This window comes from Leucopleurus acutus, assembly GCF_964270905.1.
Source record: "Leucopleurus acutus genome assembly, chromosome: 4".
NCBI lineage: Eukaryota > Metazoa > Chordata > Mammalia > Artiodactyla > Delphinidae > Leucopleurus > Leucopleurus acutus.
In genome coordinates this window covers 3,549,891-3,571,785 of record NC_139146.1, presented here as the reverse complement: position 1 = coordinate 3,571,785, position 21,895 = coordinate 3,549,891, and the positions used below count along the sequence as shown (strand labels likewise).

The 21,895-nt window shown below is 46.0% G+C and overlaps 1 protein-coding gene across 1 annotated transcript in view; it reads right to left on the bottom strand.

Annotated features, from left to right (window-relative positions):
* The window catches only part of AFAP1 (actin filament associated protein 1), a 149,306-nt gene that overhangs the window by 79,739 nt on the left and 47,672 nt on the right, over positions 1–21,895 (bottom strand). The window contains exons 2-3 of the mRNA XM_082838332.1: positions 12,637–12,765; positions 9,401–9,498 (exon numbers count right to left, since the gene is read on the bottom strand). Of these exons, the coding sequence (XP_082694458.1) occupies positions 9,401–9,498; positions 12,637–12,763 (225 nt within the window). The 5' untranslated portion in view covers positions 12,764–12,765. The remainder of the gene's footprint in view (positions 1–9,400; positions 9,499–12,636; positions 12,766–21,895) is intronic.

Sequence of the window (21,895 nt, the reverse complement as noted above, 5' to 3'; positions counted from 1 at the left end):
GCGTTCCTCCCCGTCCTCGAAGGCAGTTATCCCCTTGCACTCCCCTCCCCGGGCTGAGGCCCGCCCGCCATCACCCTGCGCTCTCACGCTGGACCACATCCACTCCTATCATCTGGAGGGGAGAGGTGGTGCCTACAATGTAACCTGACACACTGTCCTCCCCGGGTGAGGTCTGAACAGGAGTCCAGGCCAGGGTTAAAGCCTCCGCGTGGTGCTTTTGGAAGGGGGCTGTTTGATTCCCTCATGAAACGAGGGTGTTTCAGCTTCCCCTTAGTATGCTGAAACAGTCGGATTATTCACGTTTCTAGAAAAGCATTACAAGTGGCTGGATCGAACAAATGTTTACGAACTAGCACAGGCCCCTTCCTAGTGCTGCAAAGGTGTGTAAGGCAGGCGCTGACTCTCAGCTGATGGGACTTAGCAGACTTTCAGACCCTGCTGGTGGTCGTGCTTTCGACACAACCACTCGATACATATGCCCTTAAATCCACAATTCCACTTCTAGAAACATATGCCAGGAAGGTCAACTGGTCAAACAAGCAAAAACATATAAGGATGTTCAATAAAAGGGTTTCCCTCCCAAGTTAAAAACAATCTAAACATTCCCTGAGAGAAGAATGCTTAGGTATCCTGACACAGCCAGGTGCAGACATGTAAAAGGACAGTGCACATCTGCAGTCATTTACTTGAAAAATCTCTACTAGATACTGCCAAGTGAAAGAAAACAGGTACACTATTAGCCTTTCTATCAGAGCTGCGCTTACACTCACATCTATACAAGGGCAGGTCACTCACCAAAATGTTAACACAAGGTTACTGATTTTTCATGCACATCCATATAGCTTGCATTTTCTACATAATATTGTTTTTAAAATCAGGAAAAAAAATGACTTTCATTTGAAGTAATACCCCTCAAAAAATAATACTTATAGAGAAGCACTCTCTTTCTCCAAAAAGGATCTCACACTCCACTCCCAAATACCATTTGTCCTTGAAATTCTGCCACACGGGTTCCAGACAGAGGTCTGATGGTTTGTTAAAGGGCAAATGAGGGAGAGACAGAAAAAATGTTTTCCCTTTCCTAACTAGTTCACACCACCTATATCCTATAAACGAATAGGAAAGATGTCACTGAGAATGGAAGAGAACAGAGGCCATGGGTGGATCAGAACCGCTATTTAGCACCATTGCTTTCAGAGGAAAAACTTCTGTCAGATCCTTTCCAGTAGGTCAGAATTCGCTGAAATCACAATTCACAGGAATTTTAAACAGTACAAAATGAGGAAGGCAAGTTTCCAAAGGGGGTCATGGAAACCAGAGCACAGGCAGGACACTAGCGTGTAGGGTGAAGAAGACCAATGTTCCAATACTTGGCACGTGGCAGGCCTAGCTCCAGCCTCGGCCTTGTTTATGCAGCCTTCCTCTGTATCTGGGTACCAATCTCCTCCCTGTACATGAGGGCGTGGGATCATATAACCTCTGATGTCCATCCCGGCTCTAAGATTCCAACTGTAGTATCCTCATAAGGTTGCAGGTCATCAGTCAACAAAGCCAACTTTACACATTTCTAAACTGTAGTGAGAGTTGACTTTGGGTCCTCGCTACCTGCTTGATGACTCTGTCATCTCTGGCCAGAGCACATACTCAAAGGTACCTTCTGACAGCAAGGCTACACACCCACGTGACGCCACTCTACTTTGGATCTGACAGCTTCCCTTCAATGCTAGAAGAGATCCAGTCCGCGCGCAAAGCTCGGCACCGTCTGGCACTGGTCACCAGAGTCTTCCCGGACTGGCTCTCAGAAGACACATGCTCACAGAATACGGGACTCAAGTCTAACCCTCACAGCCTTCTGAGATACTGACAAAGAAGGATGAGAAACTGTTTTCCTCAAGGAATGACTGATCTGTGCTGCGCCCTAGACAGGAAAGTAGAAATGACATGGTACCGGTTACTAGATAACCTTTAAATTCACTGAAATATTTCTCCCACGAATGAATGCTTACGTGACTGTGACTTTTCTTTTCAGGAAATCTTATCTGCCTTAGGCATTGTAAATTTCTCTTCTAAGGTGTCAGCGTCTTATTAGAGAAGACCAATACTTACAACTGGATAGGAATATAATCGACAGGCTTGCTTGGCTCACAGTATTGGCCATAATTTAATTTCTATCTTTTTGGAAAGAAAAGCCCATTAGTATTGGGTTGGCCAAAAAAGTTCGTTCCCGTAACCCAAATGAACTTTTTGGCCAACACAATATTTGTCTTTGCTACTTTAAGGAAAAGCCTCATAGAAAATATTTTCCATTAATAATAATAAATATTAAGATATAATTATATGGCATAAATACAATGATTGTTATTGCTATTATTCCAACAAAATAATAATAATGACTGTTTACGGTCTGCCTTCCGTGTGTCACGCATTGTTCTGGAACACTTCATATATTTTTTCTCTTGTTGAGAAAACAACGCTGAGAGATTGGTATTCTGATTCTGATTTACAAACGAGGAAACTGAGGGGGATGCAAGACCCTGCCCAGCACCCCCGTGCTGCAGAGCTGCTTACTGGAGAAGCCAGGAGTCGGCCGGGTGGGCACAGACGAGCACTTACTGCTGCGGCGGCCGAGCCAGACAGGATGCAGGGAAGGAACCGTGCAACCCACCAAGGCCACTGGATCCAACCCGATGCTCCCGGCTCCTGCAGCATGGCGGGATCCGTGCGTTCCTGAGGAAGGCACGTCCACACCGGCTCTACCTCCATGCCCACTCTGCCCTTCCTCCCTCTCCTCTCTGCTGCTACCCCCCACCTTCCCCTCCTCCGGCCCCCATTAATCACTCAGTCCTTTGCACCAGACACACCAATGAACTTGAGACCTAATTTTAGCAGAGAAAAACACCAGCCTAGAATTTGGAATCGCTTTCTGACTTTAATTCTGTACATACAGTGATACATCCAGATTCTATCTTTCTGGTTACAGTGATTAAAATCTGTTAAGAGTAGCAGCTAAAAACGATATGATCTGACAGAAGACAGGGAGGGTTCACGCTCTAGCTCTGCCACGTATCGGCAAAGCCCTTTTTGGCTGAGAGAATACGGTAGCAGCACTCCACAGCATCACCTAAGCTTCCCGAGGACGGGAGGGAGGGATTGTCAACAGATAACAAAAGCTGATGGCCTCAAGTGCAAAACATGGTTTCAATCCTAACGTCAAGAATTTTGAGCAGATACTCTTCTTGGCAAAATAAAAGTTTTTATCCAAATGACACCCCCTTCCATTCTGATCACTATTTAATTTGCACTCCAACAGCACTTGAGTAAACACTGGGAAATTATTCACACATATTTTCTCAAGTTTTATTTATACACGACTAAGAATGAGAGCCCATGGGGCACATGTTCTTCCCTTCCTTCTCTACCCGGAGGCGGGCTCCCACAGGGAAGGCAGGACAGTGCAACAGCAGTGGCAATGGGACACGGAATAAATCCAAGATGAAGACGCCACGGGAGTGAGACGTGACACTAAACTCTGCGATCGAAAGACAAGGAGAAAAGGAACAGGATGGTTCACGGCCACTAAAAGGATCACATCTGACTTCTCCGGGATGGTTTTGTTGTTTTAAATCTCGGGCTTTAGTCGAAACTCTGCAACTGACAAAATACCTGATTTTGTCAGTCAATCTCAAAGAATCTCATAATCCCATCCGTCAAATAGAGATAATGAAGTTGCTGTGAAAGCACTTTAGGAAGGATAGACTGCCATCAGCAGGCAGGCGGTAAGGGCTGGGACCAAAACATCATTGTTTCCTAGAGACAGGAAGTAGGATGCTGGCTACCAGGGGCTAGGGGGGTGCGAGGCATTGCTTACTGCGGACAGAGTTTCAGTTTGGAAAGATGAAACGCTGTGGAGATGGGTCGTGGCAATGGTGGCACAGCAACGTACGTACCTTACACCACTAAACTGGGCACTTGCAAGTGGTTAAAATGGTAAAGTCTGTGTCATGTGTATTTTACCACAATAAAAAAACGACCTGGGGCTTCCCTGGTGCAGTGGGTAAGACTCTGCACTCCCAGCGCAAGGGGTCTGGGTTCGATCCTTAGGCGGGGAACTAGATCCCACATGCATGCCGCAACTAAGGAGTCTGTGTGCTGCAACTAAGAGTCCACATGCCGAAACTAAGAAGTCCACATGCTGCAACTAAACATCCCGCATGCTGCAACTAAAGATCTCGCATGCCGCAACTAAGACCTGGCGCAGCCTAAATAAATAAATAAATATTTTTTAAAAAACGACCTTGCTGCTATCTGCTGATATAATAAGGCATCACATTTACATAAGGTCTGGCCTTAAAATAGCAAAACACTAAATTGCGTCTTCTACCCCATCTAAACACATCTAAACTGTCTGCCGTTTAAATGATCAAATAAAGGTATTTCTAGAAAATGCCTTGATGGGATATCATACAGAGCATATACAGCCCCCAAAGGGGTCTCCCTGCTCTCTTCTCTCAGCCAGGAAGGTCTGAAGTCTCCCTGTCCCGTAGACCCACTGTTCCCCTAAGCGGAGGAGGGGAGGGCAGGAAGCACAATTCCCGACTGTCTGGATCAGAGCCGGCTGGTGGGCTGGGCGGTGGGGCCTGGCGGCCAATGTCAACACAGATGGGACCCATTTCCGGATGAACCGGCCGCCTTCGCAAATGCTCCCTCAGCATGGGCTGCATGCTAACTCAGTACCGTCCCTTTGATAGCTGCACAGCTCTCGGTGTGAAACAAAACCCAAAATCTGTCGAGAAGCACAGCCCTTCCCGGAAATGTTTTCATTATGCATATGCATATTTTGGCCCGCTCCAATCTCCCCTGGAAAGCAAGGGAGGCGGATGGGTCTGTAAACACGCTGCACACTGTACCTCGCTCTCAAAGGTCAAGGGAAGTTCTGAATTCCACGGAGCGCACACCCACACTCCCGCCGCCCGGCCCGAGCTCCACCGGCCACACTGAAGGGGTCGCCGGATCGCCCAGGTCCCTGGGCTGCAGCTGCATTGACTCCAAGAGCAAAATAGAAACACGCACTCTTCCCTTCCTGTACAGAAGCGTCATCAACGTTACAAGACGGACTTCTCGATGTGGCTCCTGACCTTGAGCGGCCGTCGGCATCTTCTGCTTTGTCATATGAGGAACACAAAGGAGGAGAGAAACAAGCATCATCCTCAAAAGGTTAAAGTTTAATTAAGAGAATGTCAAAATGAGGCATTGCGGATCAACGGGTATAAGGTCTCAGTTGCGCAAAATGGGCACATTTTAGAGGTCCACTGGGGCCCTTTTTTTTCCTTTTACTGCTACCACCTGAGTGTAATTCACCAGCCAACCGGGGCACAGAGACCTGGCCAGTCTCTGCCACACCTGTGTGGGGGGCCCACCTGCGTGTCAGCCAGCAAGAGGGGAGCGCTGATGCCTGAGAGCGCCGCAGAGAGCCGGGTGAGGGCCCTCAGCCAGGGGTGCGCCAGGCCCGAAATGGGGGGTGAAGGGTGCCGAGCGTACTCGGGAAAGCGGCCAGTGTGACCCCACCCTCCTGCCCAGCCTCTCGAGGGTCCAGGGAAAAAAAAGGATGTCAAGAGATAGTTAACAATAACTGCATAGAGCACTGTTCGGCACTAAAAGGGATAAAAAGATAGAAGCGGACTCATTTCTCGGAGATTGTAACACACAGAGCTGTGATAAAAGGCAGTATTCCTTCAATACATCCCATGAAAGAGTAAAAAATGCAACCGTGGTTCAAATGAGCAAGAAATAATACCCGGTTGGAGCATCCTAAGTCTTACACTAAAAACAAATCCTTCGGTCATTCACAGTTGCCTTGAGGACCATTCCAAACTGCTCTGCAGGCCCACGGGCCCCTCGAGGTTTAACCCCTGCGGCGTGTTCCGGCCTCATCCGCGGACGACTCATCCAAATCCTATTATTCAGCCGCGCAGAGGGGCCTGTAATGCTCTAGTCCGTCGGGGTCTTTCTCGGGTCTGTGCCTTAAAATTTGCGGTACGCCCTCTGCCTGGCGTAGCCTCCTACCCAATCCCACTTCTTGTCCACTACCAGCCGTGCCAGCAGCGAGTGACCAACTGGACAAAAGCCACCTCATCAAAGGCAACTTACTGAAAGACAGGCTTACTTGCTGAATGACGAATTCCCTGATAAACTACCAGGAAAATACAGCAGAGCTGTCTTAACCCCTCTCCACTTCACTGACTCACTGAGCTGACAGACGTGCTTCATTCTGTCCGTAAAACGCCCTGACGGGTAGCCACAAAATGCTGACCCTTCGTGGCCAACGGGCTCCTCTCCGAGTGCCTACGAAACAGCGCCATCGGCTGAGTCTGCACCACCACCAACAGTCAGCTTTGTTCTTTACATCCTTACACTTATAACTATTTATTTTACTTTATTTATTTGGTTAGCTACTACATAAATAAATCAGTGAAAAACAAGTGCAAGAGGAGAGCTGACGATTCTCTGAGATGCCTTAGAAAGGTTCAGTCAAGACAAACTGCAAAAAAGGAAAAGACCCAGTTATTCAGTTAGGAGTGGTCACGCCAGCTGTGAAAGAGCGGGCCTGGTAAAATTCTAGGGACTCAAGACCAGATCGTTTCGCAAGTGTCTGAATTTAACTCCACTTTAAGGAAACAAAAACTGGGAATTGTTAGTCCTGTATCACAGGTATGGATTATGCAGAAAAGACAACCCGTAGCCCCACACTCAGAGGACGCAGCTCTTGGCCCTACATCAAGGTCTTAGGAGTTTTATATCAAGAAACAGCATTGGCTTAGAGGCTGAGTTTGGAAAACTCTCTTGACACCCATGTCGGGCACCAGTAGGGAGGAATTACCCACTGGTCAAACTCCTACTCAAAAATGATTGGTTTAAATCGGAAATGTTTAAAGCACATGATACCCCTTTTAGAATTCCTCACTTGAACCAACATTTTTAATTAACCAGCTACCAGTTCCGACGCCACTGGTAGGACGGCTTCTCGTCCACCTTAAAACCACAGCAGTTTGCCACGCTGCAGCCAAAGATGGGCAGGAGACAAGGAGAGAAGAGGGAGAGAAAATAGTGGATGAAGAATAAATTGCATTCGAGGAAAAATCCATAGAAAGGGATTGACTATTCAACCGCCAAAAATGGTACAAAATGTTGACCATCCAATGAGTACTCTGTTTGAAACTGGCATTGAAACTGAGATTCACCCCCCCGGCCTGGCGCACCAAAGACAAGCATTTTAGTCCAGGCCGGCTGGGTGCCACTAAAGAACAGTCCGTGACATTCCTATAACCACCACTACTGTTCCGGCTGCTGCGAGAGGTTTGCATTTCACCTTCAGTCTTGAAACACCTTTCCCAACCTGCATTGTGCTGATGAAGTACGAGACACAGCGTATTGAGACAGATCATGAAGTCAGTTTAGAAAGAAAAATACAAGTAAACCAGAGCACGAAGACCAGGAGCTTCACGAACCACCGATTTCTCACATCTCGTTCTTTATCTTGTAGACAAACAATATATCAGTAAACAGGATTAATACTATGATTCTGTATTATATCTAAAAACATCAAATAAGACAATGAAAAAGAGCTATAATTGAGTCACAGTTTCTACAAGAAACAGGAAGAATTTCTTAAAAAAGGAAAACAATTATTAAAAATAAGTTTATAAAGGAAAAATACATAATGTTAAAAAAATAAAAACAGCATATAAAAATCATATATTCAATATGCTTTCCACAGTGGAAAGATTAAATGTATAAAACAAAAGAAAAATAAAGCAAGCTACATATGTAATTTAAATTTTTCTAGTAGCCATAGAAACGGATGAAATTGGTCTTATTAATACATCTTCTTTAACTCAATATATCTAAAATATAATTCACGTTACCAGCATATCAGAATGTCCATTTTTAACACGCTCCCCGGAAGTCTGAGAAGCACAGCCCCACAAAGTGAGAGCCGGTCGCACGGGGGCTTAACAGACGCAAGGCATCTATTCCAAGCACTGGAGGTCCATCAACTCTTTTCATCGCCACAAGAATCGCACTAAGTGGGCACTATTATCACACTCGTTTCAGAATGCGGCATCTCAGGCACAGAGACGTGAAAGCCACAGTCTGAACTCACACAGGAAGTGTCAGAGCTGGTGCCTGGACGCAGGAACCGTGCTCCCATCCACACCCTGGACCCCGCGGCCTCCCCAGAGCCCAGCTCGGGAACAGGCTTAGGTTCCTAAGAAAACCTTCTCCCGTCGGTGAGTCACGCTGGCATCGGCGTTGCTGCCATACCTCCCCAAATAGTATTGCTGAGAAAAGGCTGGATTTGAAATCAAAAGAATACGTTACAAAAAACTGTATTTTTGCCTTTCCTACTGCCCTTAGCAATCACATCTTCACTGGACCCACACTTCCTTTTCTGGAAAATGGAAATACACACTATTCACATGTTTAGGGGTATTTTAGGGGTTCCCTGAGGTCAGGCTGTAAGGATTAAATGAAATTATAAGTGAAAAAAAGAGCAAACATGATCTGCGACAGGTGGTAGGGACCCAGTAAGCACTGATTTCCTTCTATCTCCTTTACAATGATAATTACTGAGTCCTCGCTGGACATCAGCCATGTGCTGGGGCCCAGGCAGAACAGAAACAAATGAGATGGGGCCCTGCTTTCCTGCAGTTCCTTTCCTGGTAGAGAGAAAATCAGATGATTCATAGAGAAAGCAAATGTTAAGAAGAGAGTTGCTAAGTAACTGATTTTGCTCTGATTTTGAATAAAAGCCTAATTTCCCTGAGTAAGCAAATTAGAAAATAGCAAAAGGCAGAAAAAGCTGAATGGTCCATGAAGAATGGCATAGGTGAGTACCCCAGATTGCAAAAATAGTAAAAGAACTCCAAAACCAATTGTGAATGCAGAAAATCAAATAAAACACACATTCCTGGACCATGTACATATTTTTCTTCTTGGGGGGAAGAAAAGAATATTTAATCCCAGAAGAAGCATGAGCGTTAAAGTTTCAGGCTAAGGTATTCAAATTCAGAGTTAACCCAGAAGGAGGGGCAAGTCCCTAGGCTCTACTGTCATTATTTTGCCTGCTAAATCATCTGAGTTTTTTAAAATCCAAGTTAACACCAGACTTCCATGGACCTGTATCTCCAGCGATTTTCAGAGAGCCATCAGCCTCCCAAGAGAAGGTACATTTGCAGCCTCCCACTTAGCCATTACTAGCATCCAAAACACACACTCAAAGGAGTGCCTTGGGCAACACGTGGCCTCCTTTCTTCCAGAATTGGGCTTGTATCACCTGCCCCTGGAACCAAAAGTAACACAGACATCTGGTGATTCTTGTGATGGTGGGACTTGAACTCACCAGCCACGGCTGCGGGATCTCTGGCAGAGGCATCTGGGGAGGGGCCGGCAGGCTGTTGGGGGTCTCTGGCTTCGCAGCATGATCTTTCACTTCAAAACCTGTACCAACCAAAACCACAGAACTGGGTGAGGAGAAGAAGGAAGAGAAAGGTGGCAACTGCTGGCGGCTATCCCCTCCTTGGCCCCACACTGAATACATGGCAGATACGTCTTTATTTTCTCTAATCCTTCACAACAATCCTGCAAGGCAGGTATTCTTCTTCTCCATTCTACAGGGGAAGGATCTGTGCTGGAACGAAAGGCTGAAGTACTTAATTGGAACACGGACAGGTAGAAATGACGGCGCAGGCACCAAAGTCGACATCCTTTCCAGGGCCAGGCAGCCTCTCAAAGGCGAGCGGCCTCTCCTGAACGCCCACTCAGGTTAGTATAGATGCTTCCCCACGTGCTAAGGGGGCAGACGCTTTCCTGGGAATCAGTAAACCTGCACCAAGGACCCTCCTGAGGTCCGATGCTGTAACAGACACGCTGATTGTTGACAAGGCTGATAATAAGCTCATACCCTCAGGGCATCATGTTCACAACAGGCTCTCAGAAACCGTGGGGAGCACTGTACCAGTGAAGGCAGGAAAGAGGAGGAAGCTACTTTAATCTGGGCACAGTGTTATTTACATGCCAAGGACTCACCTTTCTAGATCTAGAAAAATAACTGCTCAACAATGACCACCTATGATGGGTCAAGCACGACGCTGCAGGCTGGGAAAAGACAAAGACCCTGACCTGCGGAAGCGACAGCAAGACTGGAATTTTGGCAGAGGCCTGGAAACAATAAGAAAAAGAGAAGAAAGAAAGAAAAAGAACAAATGGAAACTCTACCATCAAACAATCAGTGGCTGAGCTTTAAGCAAATTAAAGAGCTGAAGAGACAAATCAATGAATTGGATAATAACATCCAGAACAAAGCCTGGAGAGAAAAGGGGTCGAAACTCATTGGGCAGAGCAAGAGCGGAAGGGAAATCACGAGAAAGCAAACGGCAACGCCGGAGGCAGGAGGCCCAAACTGCAGTGTTCCCAAACTCCTGGCTGGGAAACAGGTGTACGCAGGGGAGATGAGGTCGCAAGAAACGCTCCTTCTACCAGTAAACTCAACAGGAGGAAATAGCAGCCAATAGCTGCTGAGCGTCTGCCGTGCGTCAGGCACTGCTTGGAAATGCTTTATATGATCTCGTCAATCCGTACAGCATCCCTCCGAGGTGGTTGCTACTGTCCGCCCTTCTTACAGGTGAGGAGGCTGAAGGGATTAAGTAACCTGCTCGAGGTCACAGACTGGGTAACAGGCAGAGACAGAAAGCAAAGCCCCTTTGACTGTACAGTAGACAGGCGTGACCACACGTCATAGGGGCCTGGGGTTCAGCCACGGGCAACGGAAGATACTGAAAGGGTCCAGGCAGGGAAGCGGCAACATCATTTCAAAGCGAACTTTCATCTCCGTCTTTATCTTCATCTCTATCTCTGTCACTGTCTCTATCTATCCTACTGCTCCTCAGACATGGTCCTCATCCTGCACTCCTACCCTCAGGGATTGGTCCCACCATCCACCCGGGGCCTCACATAGCTCTCATTCAATCTGCAGCCAGATCTTTGAACCCACTGCCCAGACTGACAAGGTGAGCTTTCTGGAACGCAAATCTAACTGCGTCAAATCATGGCTTCGTAGGCTAAAAATCAACGAATTGTACATTCAAATGGGTGAAGTGCACGGTATGTGAATTATATCTCAGTGAAGCTGCTTACAATAAACCTCTACGTCTCATCCAGGTATCTCCTACCCAGCCGTCAGGATTCTAACACCATACCCTCCAAGACCTGCCCCCAGCCGCCCCCCTCCCCACTCTCTCTCTCACTAAACTGGTTTGGACACTCCTCTTGGGTGTTCTCTTAACACTGATGCCCTCTCCCTGCTATTCTGTCTTACCCACTGTGCACAAAAGAGTTAACACAGCAGGCCTGAGGCTGCTGTCTTTACCAGGGCTGGCATCTGGGAATGTGGCTTTCAGAAGTGTTCCCACCATTCCCTAATCGATAAGGTTGTTCTACTCTGCCTAGACTGTTTGGGCAAACAACATGATCTCACGCCAAACACCTGCTGTGATGGCGAATTCTGTGTGCCAACCTGACCAGGCTCAGGGATGCTCAGAGAGCTGGTAGAACGTTATTTCTGGGTGTATCTGTGAGAATGTTTCTGGAAGAGATTAGCATTTGCGTTGCAGAACTCAAAAGGGGATGGTCCTCCCCAGTGTGGGTGGACATCATCCAACCTGTTGAGGACCTGAACAGAACAAACAGGCCGAGGAAGGGCGGGCGCACTCTCTCTGCTTGAGCCAAGTCGCCCATCTTCTCCTGCCCTCGGACGCTGGCGTTCTTAGTTCTCTGGCCAGCACTTGAACCATCAGTCTCCCTGATGCTCAGGCCTTTGGACTCGAACTGAACTACAGAACTGGCTTTCCTCAGTCTCGAGTTTGCAGAGGGCAGACTGTGGGACTTCTGAGCCTCTGTAATCACAGAAGCCGACCCCCACAACAAATCTCCTCTTTATCTCTATCTCTATCCCTCTATCCTCTCGGTTCTCTTTCTCTGGGGAACCCTGACTAATACACCTGCTTTCCTGGGTGTCTGGGCTTTTGGTACGTGCCAGGCGGAGGGTGCCTATGTGACCCGCCCCCAGTAAAGTCCTTGGGCACTGAGTCTCCAGTGAGCTTCCCTGAACAGAAACCTTGCACACAGGCTGCTGCATTTTTGTTGCTGAGGGAAGACTGTGATCTGTGTGACCCTCGTGGGAGAAGGAACATGAGTAGCCTGCACATGGGCCCCTCCAGGCTTGGCCTGAGTCTCTTCCCCTTACAATCTTTTCTTGAATCCTTACTATCCGTGTGATGAATCCCAGGCACGAGAAAGTACAACTCCATGCTGAGTCCTGCTAGCAAATCCCCCAGTGTTGGGGCGCTCTTAGGGACCCGCCCGACACACCTACTTTAAGCCTAACCCCTTAAGGTCTTTATCTTTCTAAACGCAGAGACTAACACAGTACCTGGCACGTAGTAAGGCCTTCGATGACAACTTGATGAATGAATACATTCATTCATTCATGAATGTGTTTTGGAAAGATGAGAATTAAAGATGGCTTCGAGGCAAAAAGAGACTGGAAGAAGAAAGACTTGAGGTTTGAACGAGACGTACCTTTGGATGACTGTATCCTCAGCAGGATGTCTGTGATAACTGCCTTTTTCTCCCTGACAGTTGAGGTTAGATATTCATGGTCCAGGAGTTCAAGAAAGAGACGAAGTTCAACGATTAACTCTTCCATTGCTGAAAACAAAGGAGAAAGGGAAGGTTCTATGAGACCCACCAATTTGCAAATGTCAAAACAGGAATGCTAAATTTTACTCAAAGTATTTCGTTTTTAGCTTGATGGCTGAATATTGTTTTCCAACAGGAAACACAAGTTAGCTGAAACCGGGGCGTCTAAAAGATTCACGCATCATCTTCTAGACAAATGTGCTCCTCCATCACTTCTGCTCTGAGGCAGAGGTGTTCGGCTGGGAGAAGCCCCAGAGCCACACTGCCAACAGATGGAGTCACGACCCAAGAGCCTGACAGCATCATCTGCTGTCAACTGCATGATATTAAATTTCAGTGTCAGGAAGGAGACGGGAGTTTAAAATGCCAAAGAGTCTTCAGATAGCTACTATAGGACGTGGGAACTCAACACCCAACTCTGTGCTTTTGCAGGGCTGGTTCCCTCCCCAGGAAGATTGTGAGCGCTTTACAGTTACCACATGATGCTGGGTGCGGGGGAGGACCTCGATGTAAGTTCAGATCCTGACTTCCATCATGTCTTTTCTTTCTGGGATTACAGCAGACTTCCCCTCTGACACCCGTAAGACTGCACCATGGGGCTGCTGTCAGCAATTTCTACCCCAAGATGTGAACCTCTGAGTGATGCCAACGCCCTTTCAGGGTGTCCGCGAGGTCAAACTATTTTCATAATATACGACATTATTCACTTTTTCCTGCGCTAATGGTGCAAATGAAGGGGTGGTTAAACTTCTGGCATCTTAGCGCAAGTCAAAGCAGTGACACCAAACTATACTATACTGTATCCTTCACTTACACACTAGCAGTAAAAATAAGTAAATAAATAAAAGTTTTAAAATGCTACTTTCACTTAAGAGTGTCTTTGATGAAGCAGTAAAAATCATTGCTTTCATTAGATCTCAACCCTGGAGGATACACCTCTGTCAGGTGCTGTGTGGTGAGGTGGGAAGTACGCATGAAACACTTCTCTTGCGGACTCAAGTACCACGGTCGTCTAGAGAAGAAGCACGTGTACAACCTTCTGAGCTGTGAGTTACACGAAGCCACTGTTTTCATGCAGCACCAAAGAAGAAATGATAGACAAACCGCGATTATTCAGAGTTGAGTATGTGAGCGACATTTTCTCAAAAATGAACAAAGTAAGCTTATCACGTCCAGGTAAACAATGACAGCATTTGTTGCCAATGACACAATTTGAGCTTCCGCGGGAAAAGAGGATTTTGAACACGTGTATTCACCACTAGGAACATGACAGCTTCTCAACAGAGACTTTTCCAATGAGATCAGGAACGACACTGAGGTACCTGATCTCCTGGTGCATAAAGCAGTGTGTTGACATTTGGAAGCTCTACACAACTCAGGAAACCATGATGTCATAAAAGCCCACGTGGGTAAAGGTCCATCTAATGTGTAAAATAAGCTGAAATATCTTCATGTAACAGAAAATGAAGTGTTCTTTGATACAGCACCAGATTCCACGTTGCAACTAACCTTAAGAAACTACCACTTGTTGAGTTTCGGTGTAGTACCAAAGAATATTCACCATTTTCTGCAAAGGCACTAAACTACTCTTCTCTTTTCCAAGTACACAGCTTTGTGAGGCCAGATTGTCTTTATGTACTTCCACCAAAACAGCGGCTCATCACAATCAGAATGCAGAAATAGATATGAGAGGCCAGCTTCTTCTGTTAAGCCGGATACTGAAGACACTTGTAGAAATATAAACAATGCCACTCTTTCACAAATTATCTCGTAATGCAGTTACTTTTCATAAATATATTAATAAATACCTTAAAAATCTGTCAGGTTTAAATTCTAATATGATAACCATCTACAGATATAACCACGTAAATAAAAGCTCTTGGGGTCCTCAACATATATTTTGAGGCCAAAAAGTCCTAAGCAAAAAAGTTCAAGAACCACTGGTCTATGGAATTCTTCCCAAATTTACAATTCCACACGCCTACAACACACTCCAGAATACAAGATCCTAACTGAGGCCACCCTTTTATAGCTACCAGAGCTCTCACAATTTTAGACAAGTGGGCAGAGAAATTGCAAATGAGTTCAGAGTAGGCGAGATGTGTTCGAGGCTGTGCACTTTTCCTAATTGGGCAATCTCCTAATTTCCCCTCTATGAAATGAAGGGGCTGGATTAAGTTAGCCTTTAAGGTCTTTTTCATTAGGAGAACAATTTCGCGATGATTCTAAGTGGAAAACAATCTCATCTATACGTTAAAAATGATGGGCTGCTAGTGTTATTCGTAATAACAAAATGTGGAAACAACCCAAATGTCCACTGATGGATGAATGGATAAATAAAATGTGGTCCATCCATACAGTGATGTATTATTCGGTCTCAAAAAGGAAGAAAATCCTGACACGCGCCACACCATGGATCAACCTTGAGGGCATTCTGCTGAGTGAAATAAGCCCGACGCAGAAGGACAAATCCTGTGTGCTGCCACTTCTGTGAGGTCGCTAGAGTCACCAAACTCATAGAGGAAGTAGAACGGCAGGTGCCAGGTGCTGGGGCAGGGCGGGGAACGGGGAGTGAGCCTTTGCCAGGGACAGAGTTGCAGCTGGGGACGATAAAAGTTCTGGTGACGGATGGTGGTGATGTGAATGTACTTAACGACCCTGAATTGTATATTCAAACAGGTTTAAAATGGTCAATTTTATGCTATGTATATTTTACCACAATAAAAACAAAATCAACCTTGTCCAAAAATGAAGGGCTGCTGAAAGCTATAAGCAAAAACGTTAAAAATGCTTATGGGTCTATGTTAAACTTCCAGAACCCATTCTCCATCCCATTCGTATACTCATCAAAAATGCTTCTCTTGCATGTAGCCAAATCATATTAATCCTGCAGGATTTCACCTGGGTTTCACCTAGCAGCATCAAAATATCTGAAGGGGACCAAAGACTGCATGCATCTGTCCTATCTCGTCTTCAACCTGAGCTTCCCTTACAGAGCCCCCATCGGGGATTTTACGCAGACCCCTCTGGGCTGGGAGTTTATCCTAACCACAGTCAGCTTCCCGCCCGGCCCACGCTCCTCAGAGAGCAGCGCCCGCAGCTACAAGCTGGGCCCTCGGCAGCTACAGCTACACCACCGGGCCCTGCAGGCCACCTCCTGCTCCCAGGTCATAAGTGGACCACCTTAACCCAAACTGGTCCATCAGAGTCTCCTTCCTGTATATACTGCCTGGGACAGGAACTCTTAGTCAGTTGCGATCTCTTGAACTGAAGACGAGTAAACTAGGAGCTACGGAGCTGCCACGTTTCGGCATGTATGTGCCAGCAGGGGAAAGTCATTAATAGAGGAAGAAAGAACGAAGTTAACACCCTCAGGAGCACACACAGATACTCAGAGGCAAGAGAGAGGAAGCGCCGCACAGACAGGGCACTGGAAGGATTCCTGAGACCTTCCTGGACTTTTCTCAGTTACCTGTGAACCTGGACTGCACTGAATTCCCTGAGGTATCTGCATCCTTCTAATGATTTTTCACTTCATTGTTTATTAAGCTACTGTGTGGTTTTCTTTTCACCTGAAACTGCACCCAAAAGCTTGTCAAACAAAGCTCTTTGCACCTCAGAAAGCAAAACGTCCCCAAATCAGAGAGATGCAGTTGTTAAAAAAGTTCCTCCTTTCCAGGACCTGCATGGACTAAACAAACCACATTTTACCCTCAACAGGCCCTTCAAACACCTAAACTTACATCCCCTCTCTCCTAGCCTTCTCTAATTCAACATCCTCCACAAGCTCCTCCCCAAAAAACTCCTCCCAAGTTACTGAATTCTTTTGTCTCTTACCAGCTGTACTGATAACCGGGTACTGAGTGACCTTAAGCTGTTATGTTTTTTTCTTTTCTCAATATAGCTAGTCAGCTGGTTAAGAGCAGGCTTTATGCTTTGCTCGTCTCCGAGCACCTTACAGCAGCCTAGCGGGACAAGCCACCAGAAAGCATGCAAGGATTTCTGACGAGCAAATTAATAAAGTAAGAGAATTAATATTTTCTGAGAATCTGCTGTGTCAAAGGCATTGTCCTAGGCATCTACACATGACACTTTATTTAATTCTCACAATAATGCTGCAAAGACGTGATCGGCCCCCTACACGGGGGAATTAGAAGCCACGGCCCGTTTGTTTGCTTGTCTTTAAGCAAATGTTTACACGGCAATCACAGGCATGGGACACTTCTAGTCCCTTTACACGTATGACTTTGTGTGTGTTCCCAACAACCCCAGGAGGTAGAAGCTGGTCTTATCCCCATTTTACAGGCGAAGAAACTGAGGCTCGGAGAGGTTGCCTAAGGTTGCTAAGCAAATAAGTGGCTGAGCCTCTCCAAGTAATAATATACTTGCTCACAGCCACACGGCTGGAACGTAACAGAACGAACCTGAACGCAGTTCTGACTCCGAAGGCCCTGCTTTGACTATTTCATGAGAATCACTCCATGGAGTACGTTGAGATAACGCTGGCCTGGTGAGTGGCTACGGCCATTTTTTAAAACTTTTTATGGAAATGTAGATTATATATAGTTCCCTGTGCTATACAGTATGTCCTTGTTGGTTATCTATTTTATATATAGTAGTGTATACATTTTAATCCCCAAACTACTAATTTACCCCTCCCCCCTTCCCTTTCCCCTTTGGTAACCGTAAGTTTGTTTTCTCTGTCTGTGAGTCTATTTCTATTTTGGAAGAGTGGGTAACTCCCCCAAATTATGTCATCCTTAAAATGAGATGATTATTAGGTATCTCAGGATTGTAATGAGGCTAAAATAAGCTGATATCCATACAGAGGCAAGCATTTCACAAATGGTAGCTATTACCATTATTATAGCATATGCTCATCTTATTAGAACTTTACTTTAAGCCTTGGGATCCACAAACACAGCAAGTGGACATGACCCATGACTTCTGTCTTCTAAAACTAGCAAGTCCTTAAATATCTACCTCCTCCTTAAGAAAAGTCATGAAAGACTATTCTGTACAACTCTATGCAAATACATTTGAAAGTAGGTGAAACAGACAATTTTGTAGAAAAGAATATAATTTACCAAACTCTATTTACCAAATTCCAGAAAGCTTACACAGAGAAAGCAAAGAAAGTTATCAAAGAATTGTCCTCACAAAAAAAGTACCAGACCCAGATGGTTTTATAGGGGAATTGTACCAAACCTTAAACATCAAGACTACTATCAATACATAAACTGTTCCAGAAGATGGAAACAGATAAACAATTTTCTAATTCTTTCTTTTTTAGGAGTAGGTATAAAAATGATGCCTAGGGGCTTCCCTGGTGGCGTAGTTGTTAAGAATCCGCCTGCCAATGCAGGGGACACGGGTTTGAGACCTGGTCCGGGAAGATCCCACATGCCGCGGAGCAACTACGCCCGTGCGCCACAACTACTGAGCCTGCGTGTCGCAACTACTGAAGCCCGCGCACCTAGAGCCCGTGCTCTGCAACAAGAGAAGCCACTGCACTGAGAAGCCCACGCACCGCAATGAAGAGTGGCCCCCGCTCGCCACAACTAGAGAAAGCCTGTGCAGCAACGAAGACCCAAAGCAGCCAAAAATAAATTAAAAAAAAAAATGATGCCTAAACCTAGTAGAGATAGCACAAAAAAGAAAACCAAAGACCAATCTTACTTATATCAAGTGCAAAACTCCTAAATAAAATATTAGCAAACAGAAACCAACACTACTACCTTAATGGCACACATGACCAAATGAAATTCATTCCAGGAATGCAAGGACGACTCCACATTACAAGATCTACTAACATACATTCACCATATTAACAGATCTAACAGGAAGATCATGATTCTCATCATCCACAAATGATGAAAAAGCCTTCAAGAAAATTCAATACCCACTCCTGATTTTCTTAAGTCAACACAATGGGAACTGATATGTACTTCTTTAGTTTGATGAAATACATGCACTAACTGTTATAGGCTGAGTGCTTGCATCCCCTCTGCCATTCTGTTGAATCCCAACCCCCAGTGTGACGGCGTCAGAAGGGGGGGGCCTCTGGGAGGTGACCAGGTCATGAGGGTGCAGCCCCCATGACCAAGATCAGTGTCCTTACAAAAGAGGCCCAAGAAAGCGCTCTCACCCCTTCTACCATGTGAGGACACAACGAAAAGACAGTCGTCTGCAACGACTGTAGAAGAGGGCCTTCAACAGAACTTGGACCACGCTGGCACCCTGACCTTGGATATCCAGCCTCCAGAACCGTGAGAAATGCACTTCTGCTGTCTATAAGCCACCCTGTCTGTGGTATTTTGTTACAGCAGCCCAAACAGACTAAGACATTAACATAAAACAAAGACTGCATCTTACTTAATGAGGAAACACTGCGGGCATTCCCAGTAAGGTTGCAAACAAGTCAGGGAAGCCCATTTCCCCCACCACTTCTAACACTGCACTGGAAGTATTAGCCAATGCAATTAGAAACTTCAGAATAGAAAAGAATAAAGTTATCTCTATGTGCAGCTGATGTGAAAGTATACCTAGAAAACCCAAGAGAATCAATGATAAAACTACTGCCAAAAAAATGTTAATAAAGTCAGATACATAAAAACTATTGCTTTTGCACGTGATGTTTATACCAAACAATAAACAGAAGGTATAAATGGAACAGAAAATTCTGTTTAAAAAAGCAACTAAAAAAGTGAAATACTTATATTTAGCAAGAAACATGTAAAACTTACAGAAGAAAAATTTTAAAACACTCCTGAAAGACAAAGAAGGAAACTTGAACAAACGGAAAGTACCCCTTGCCTTTGAACAGAACAACTTAACCTCCGACAGACGGCAACTCTTTCCGAGGTAACAGCTAAATCTAATGCGAGTCCAATAAATATATAACAAATTCTGTTTTGTTTTGTGTCTCGAACTAGACGAATTGATTCTACAAGGTTCATAGGGAAAAATAAGGGATGCCTGAGAACAATGAAGAGGGTCCAGCCATATCCTCTGTTAAAAGATAATATAAAGGGTCTATCATTAAATGGGGTTACAGCAATACATAAATCCCCAGTAGGATCAACAGTATAGAAAAGAAAGTCCAGATATAGACCCAAATACATATAGAAATATAGCCTATGATAAAGCTAGTATCTCAGATCAGTGGGGAAAAGATGGACCTCTTGATGACTGGGGCCAGGACAACTGGTAGCCATTTGGGGGGGGAAAAAAAAAAGATAAAATTAAGTACATCTTACACCAGAAAAATACACCAAAGATACCTGAGAATGTAAATGAAACCATTCCAGTCCTAGAAAAAAGAGTAGGTGAACTCCTTTGTAACCTTGGTATGGGAAAAGATTTTCTAACTCTGACTCAAAATCAGACATAAAAGACAAGACTGACTGATGAGACTATAAGAAAATAAAAGTCTGAGCGCCCAGAATAAGGACTGAATTACGGACTGCATCCCTCCACCCGCCCTGCACAGAACTCACAGACAGTGCATCCCATAAACTCCTGGGGCCAATGGAAAATCCCTGGCCCGCCACGCACCTGCCCTGTACGCTGACTGTCTCCAGAGGCTGCGTCCAGGGTCAGCACCCTGGAGAACTGGTTTCATAAAATCCCATCTCATCCCTCTCACTGAGGACCGCTGGGCTACGCTGCAGGCGCCTCAGAAACTTGCCCTGACTCCTGCACCCATTCTTCTTTTCAGCGACCTCTCCTGACCTTGGAGCGGAATCTTAGCTCGCCCTTGCTTATTTTTCCAGACGCCTCCTTCCACCTCCCACCCGCAGCTCTTCTGAACGACTCAGTTTCCCACATACACCAGGCTTGCTCTTGCCCTGGACCTCGGCTCGCGCTGCTGCTCTCTGCGCCGCGCCTTAACCCTGTGCGTCCCTGTCTGGCCCCCGTCCCGTCCCCAATACACCCCACGCACGTCTTTTACCAGCGACCCCTCACCTAGTTACCCCTGGAGACTCTAGGCCACCTGCATCGCCGTTCTCACCTCATGCTGTAACGACGGGTTCATCTGTGCCTCCCTCCACCCGTCACGAGGCAGGCTGAAGTCGGGGACCACGTTTGACTTCTCTCTGTACCTAGAACGCTGAGCACACCGCCTGGCACGGAAGCTCGAACACAGCAAACACGCAGTGCGCGTCTGGTGAATGACTTCACTTGCTTGTTTCTGGATCTCCATAATAGACAAAGTTCCTGAGCTTTGCTCTGAGGAGGAAGTCGCAGAGGAAAAGGCCACGGATCGTCCTCTCACAGTTAGTAACTGCGTCTCCCGGGATGTTCTTAGAGGGTGCACATCAAAAGCGGTTAAAAGAATGGTTCCGACAAGTTCACGGTCTCAGTTTGACCAGCACCTGGTCAGGGCCCTGTTCTGCTAAGGTTGCAGAGACACGGCAGGAGAGCACTTGGAAGAGGCTTAGGGACAGGACTGGCGTGGCACTGGGCCAAGTGGCCAACACTCAGGCAAAGCACTTGCGTACTTTCCCTTACAGGGTTGCAGTTAAGACCCTTCATGCAGACTCTTCCAAATATTTCCACAGCCTCCGCAGATAATCCAAGCGGGCTGCCTAAAAGCTGATCTGAGAAATCTCCGAAAAGCCGCACAGCTGTAGATGCCGTCTGGCTGGAAAGTTTCCCTCGGCTAGACTACATCTAAAATTCCTTCAAACTCTAGACGACCACTGTTGGAGTGACCAGATGACTTGAAGCACAAACCACTAAGCTTCTTTGACTCCTGGGGTCCTTGTCTGTAACTTGGGGATAATAACAGTTCTGTGTCAGCAAGACTGCAGCGGAGAACCCAGAAGCCACTGTGAATAAAAGCCCCTGAGTTCAGGGACATTCGATCGAGGCTAGTTTAATCTGAATCTGCAAAGAGAAAGTAAATAAGGTCTCTTCTCTCCTTGTCAGGTTTCTGAACAGGACTTAGGACAAACACAGCTTCGTTCCAGCACTGACTCTGAATCTTTAAAAGCTTTATCAATATCCTAAGGGAAAGTCTGTGCCTTTAAAAGGGTAGGTGCGTACACGTACGTTCTGAGTCCTGAGACTCCTCCCTTCTGGGTTATACGCAGCCAGCAAGAAGTCCCCAAAGGCACTGGTATAGAAACCCACA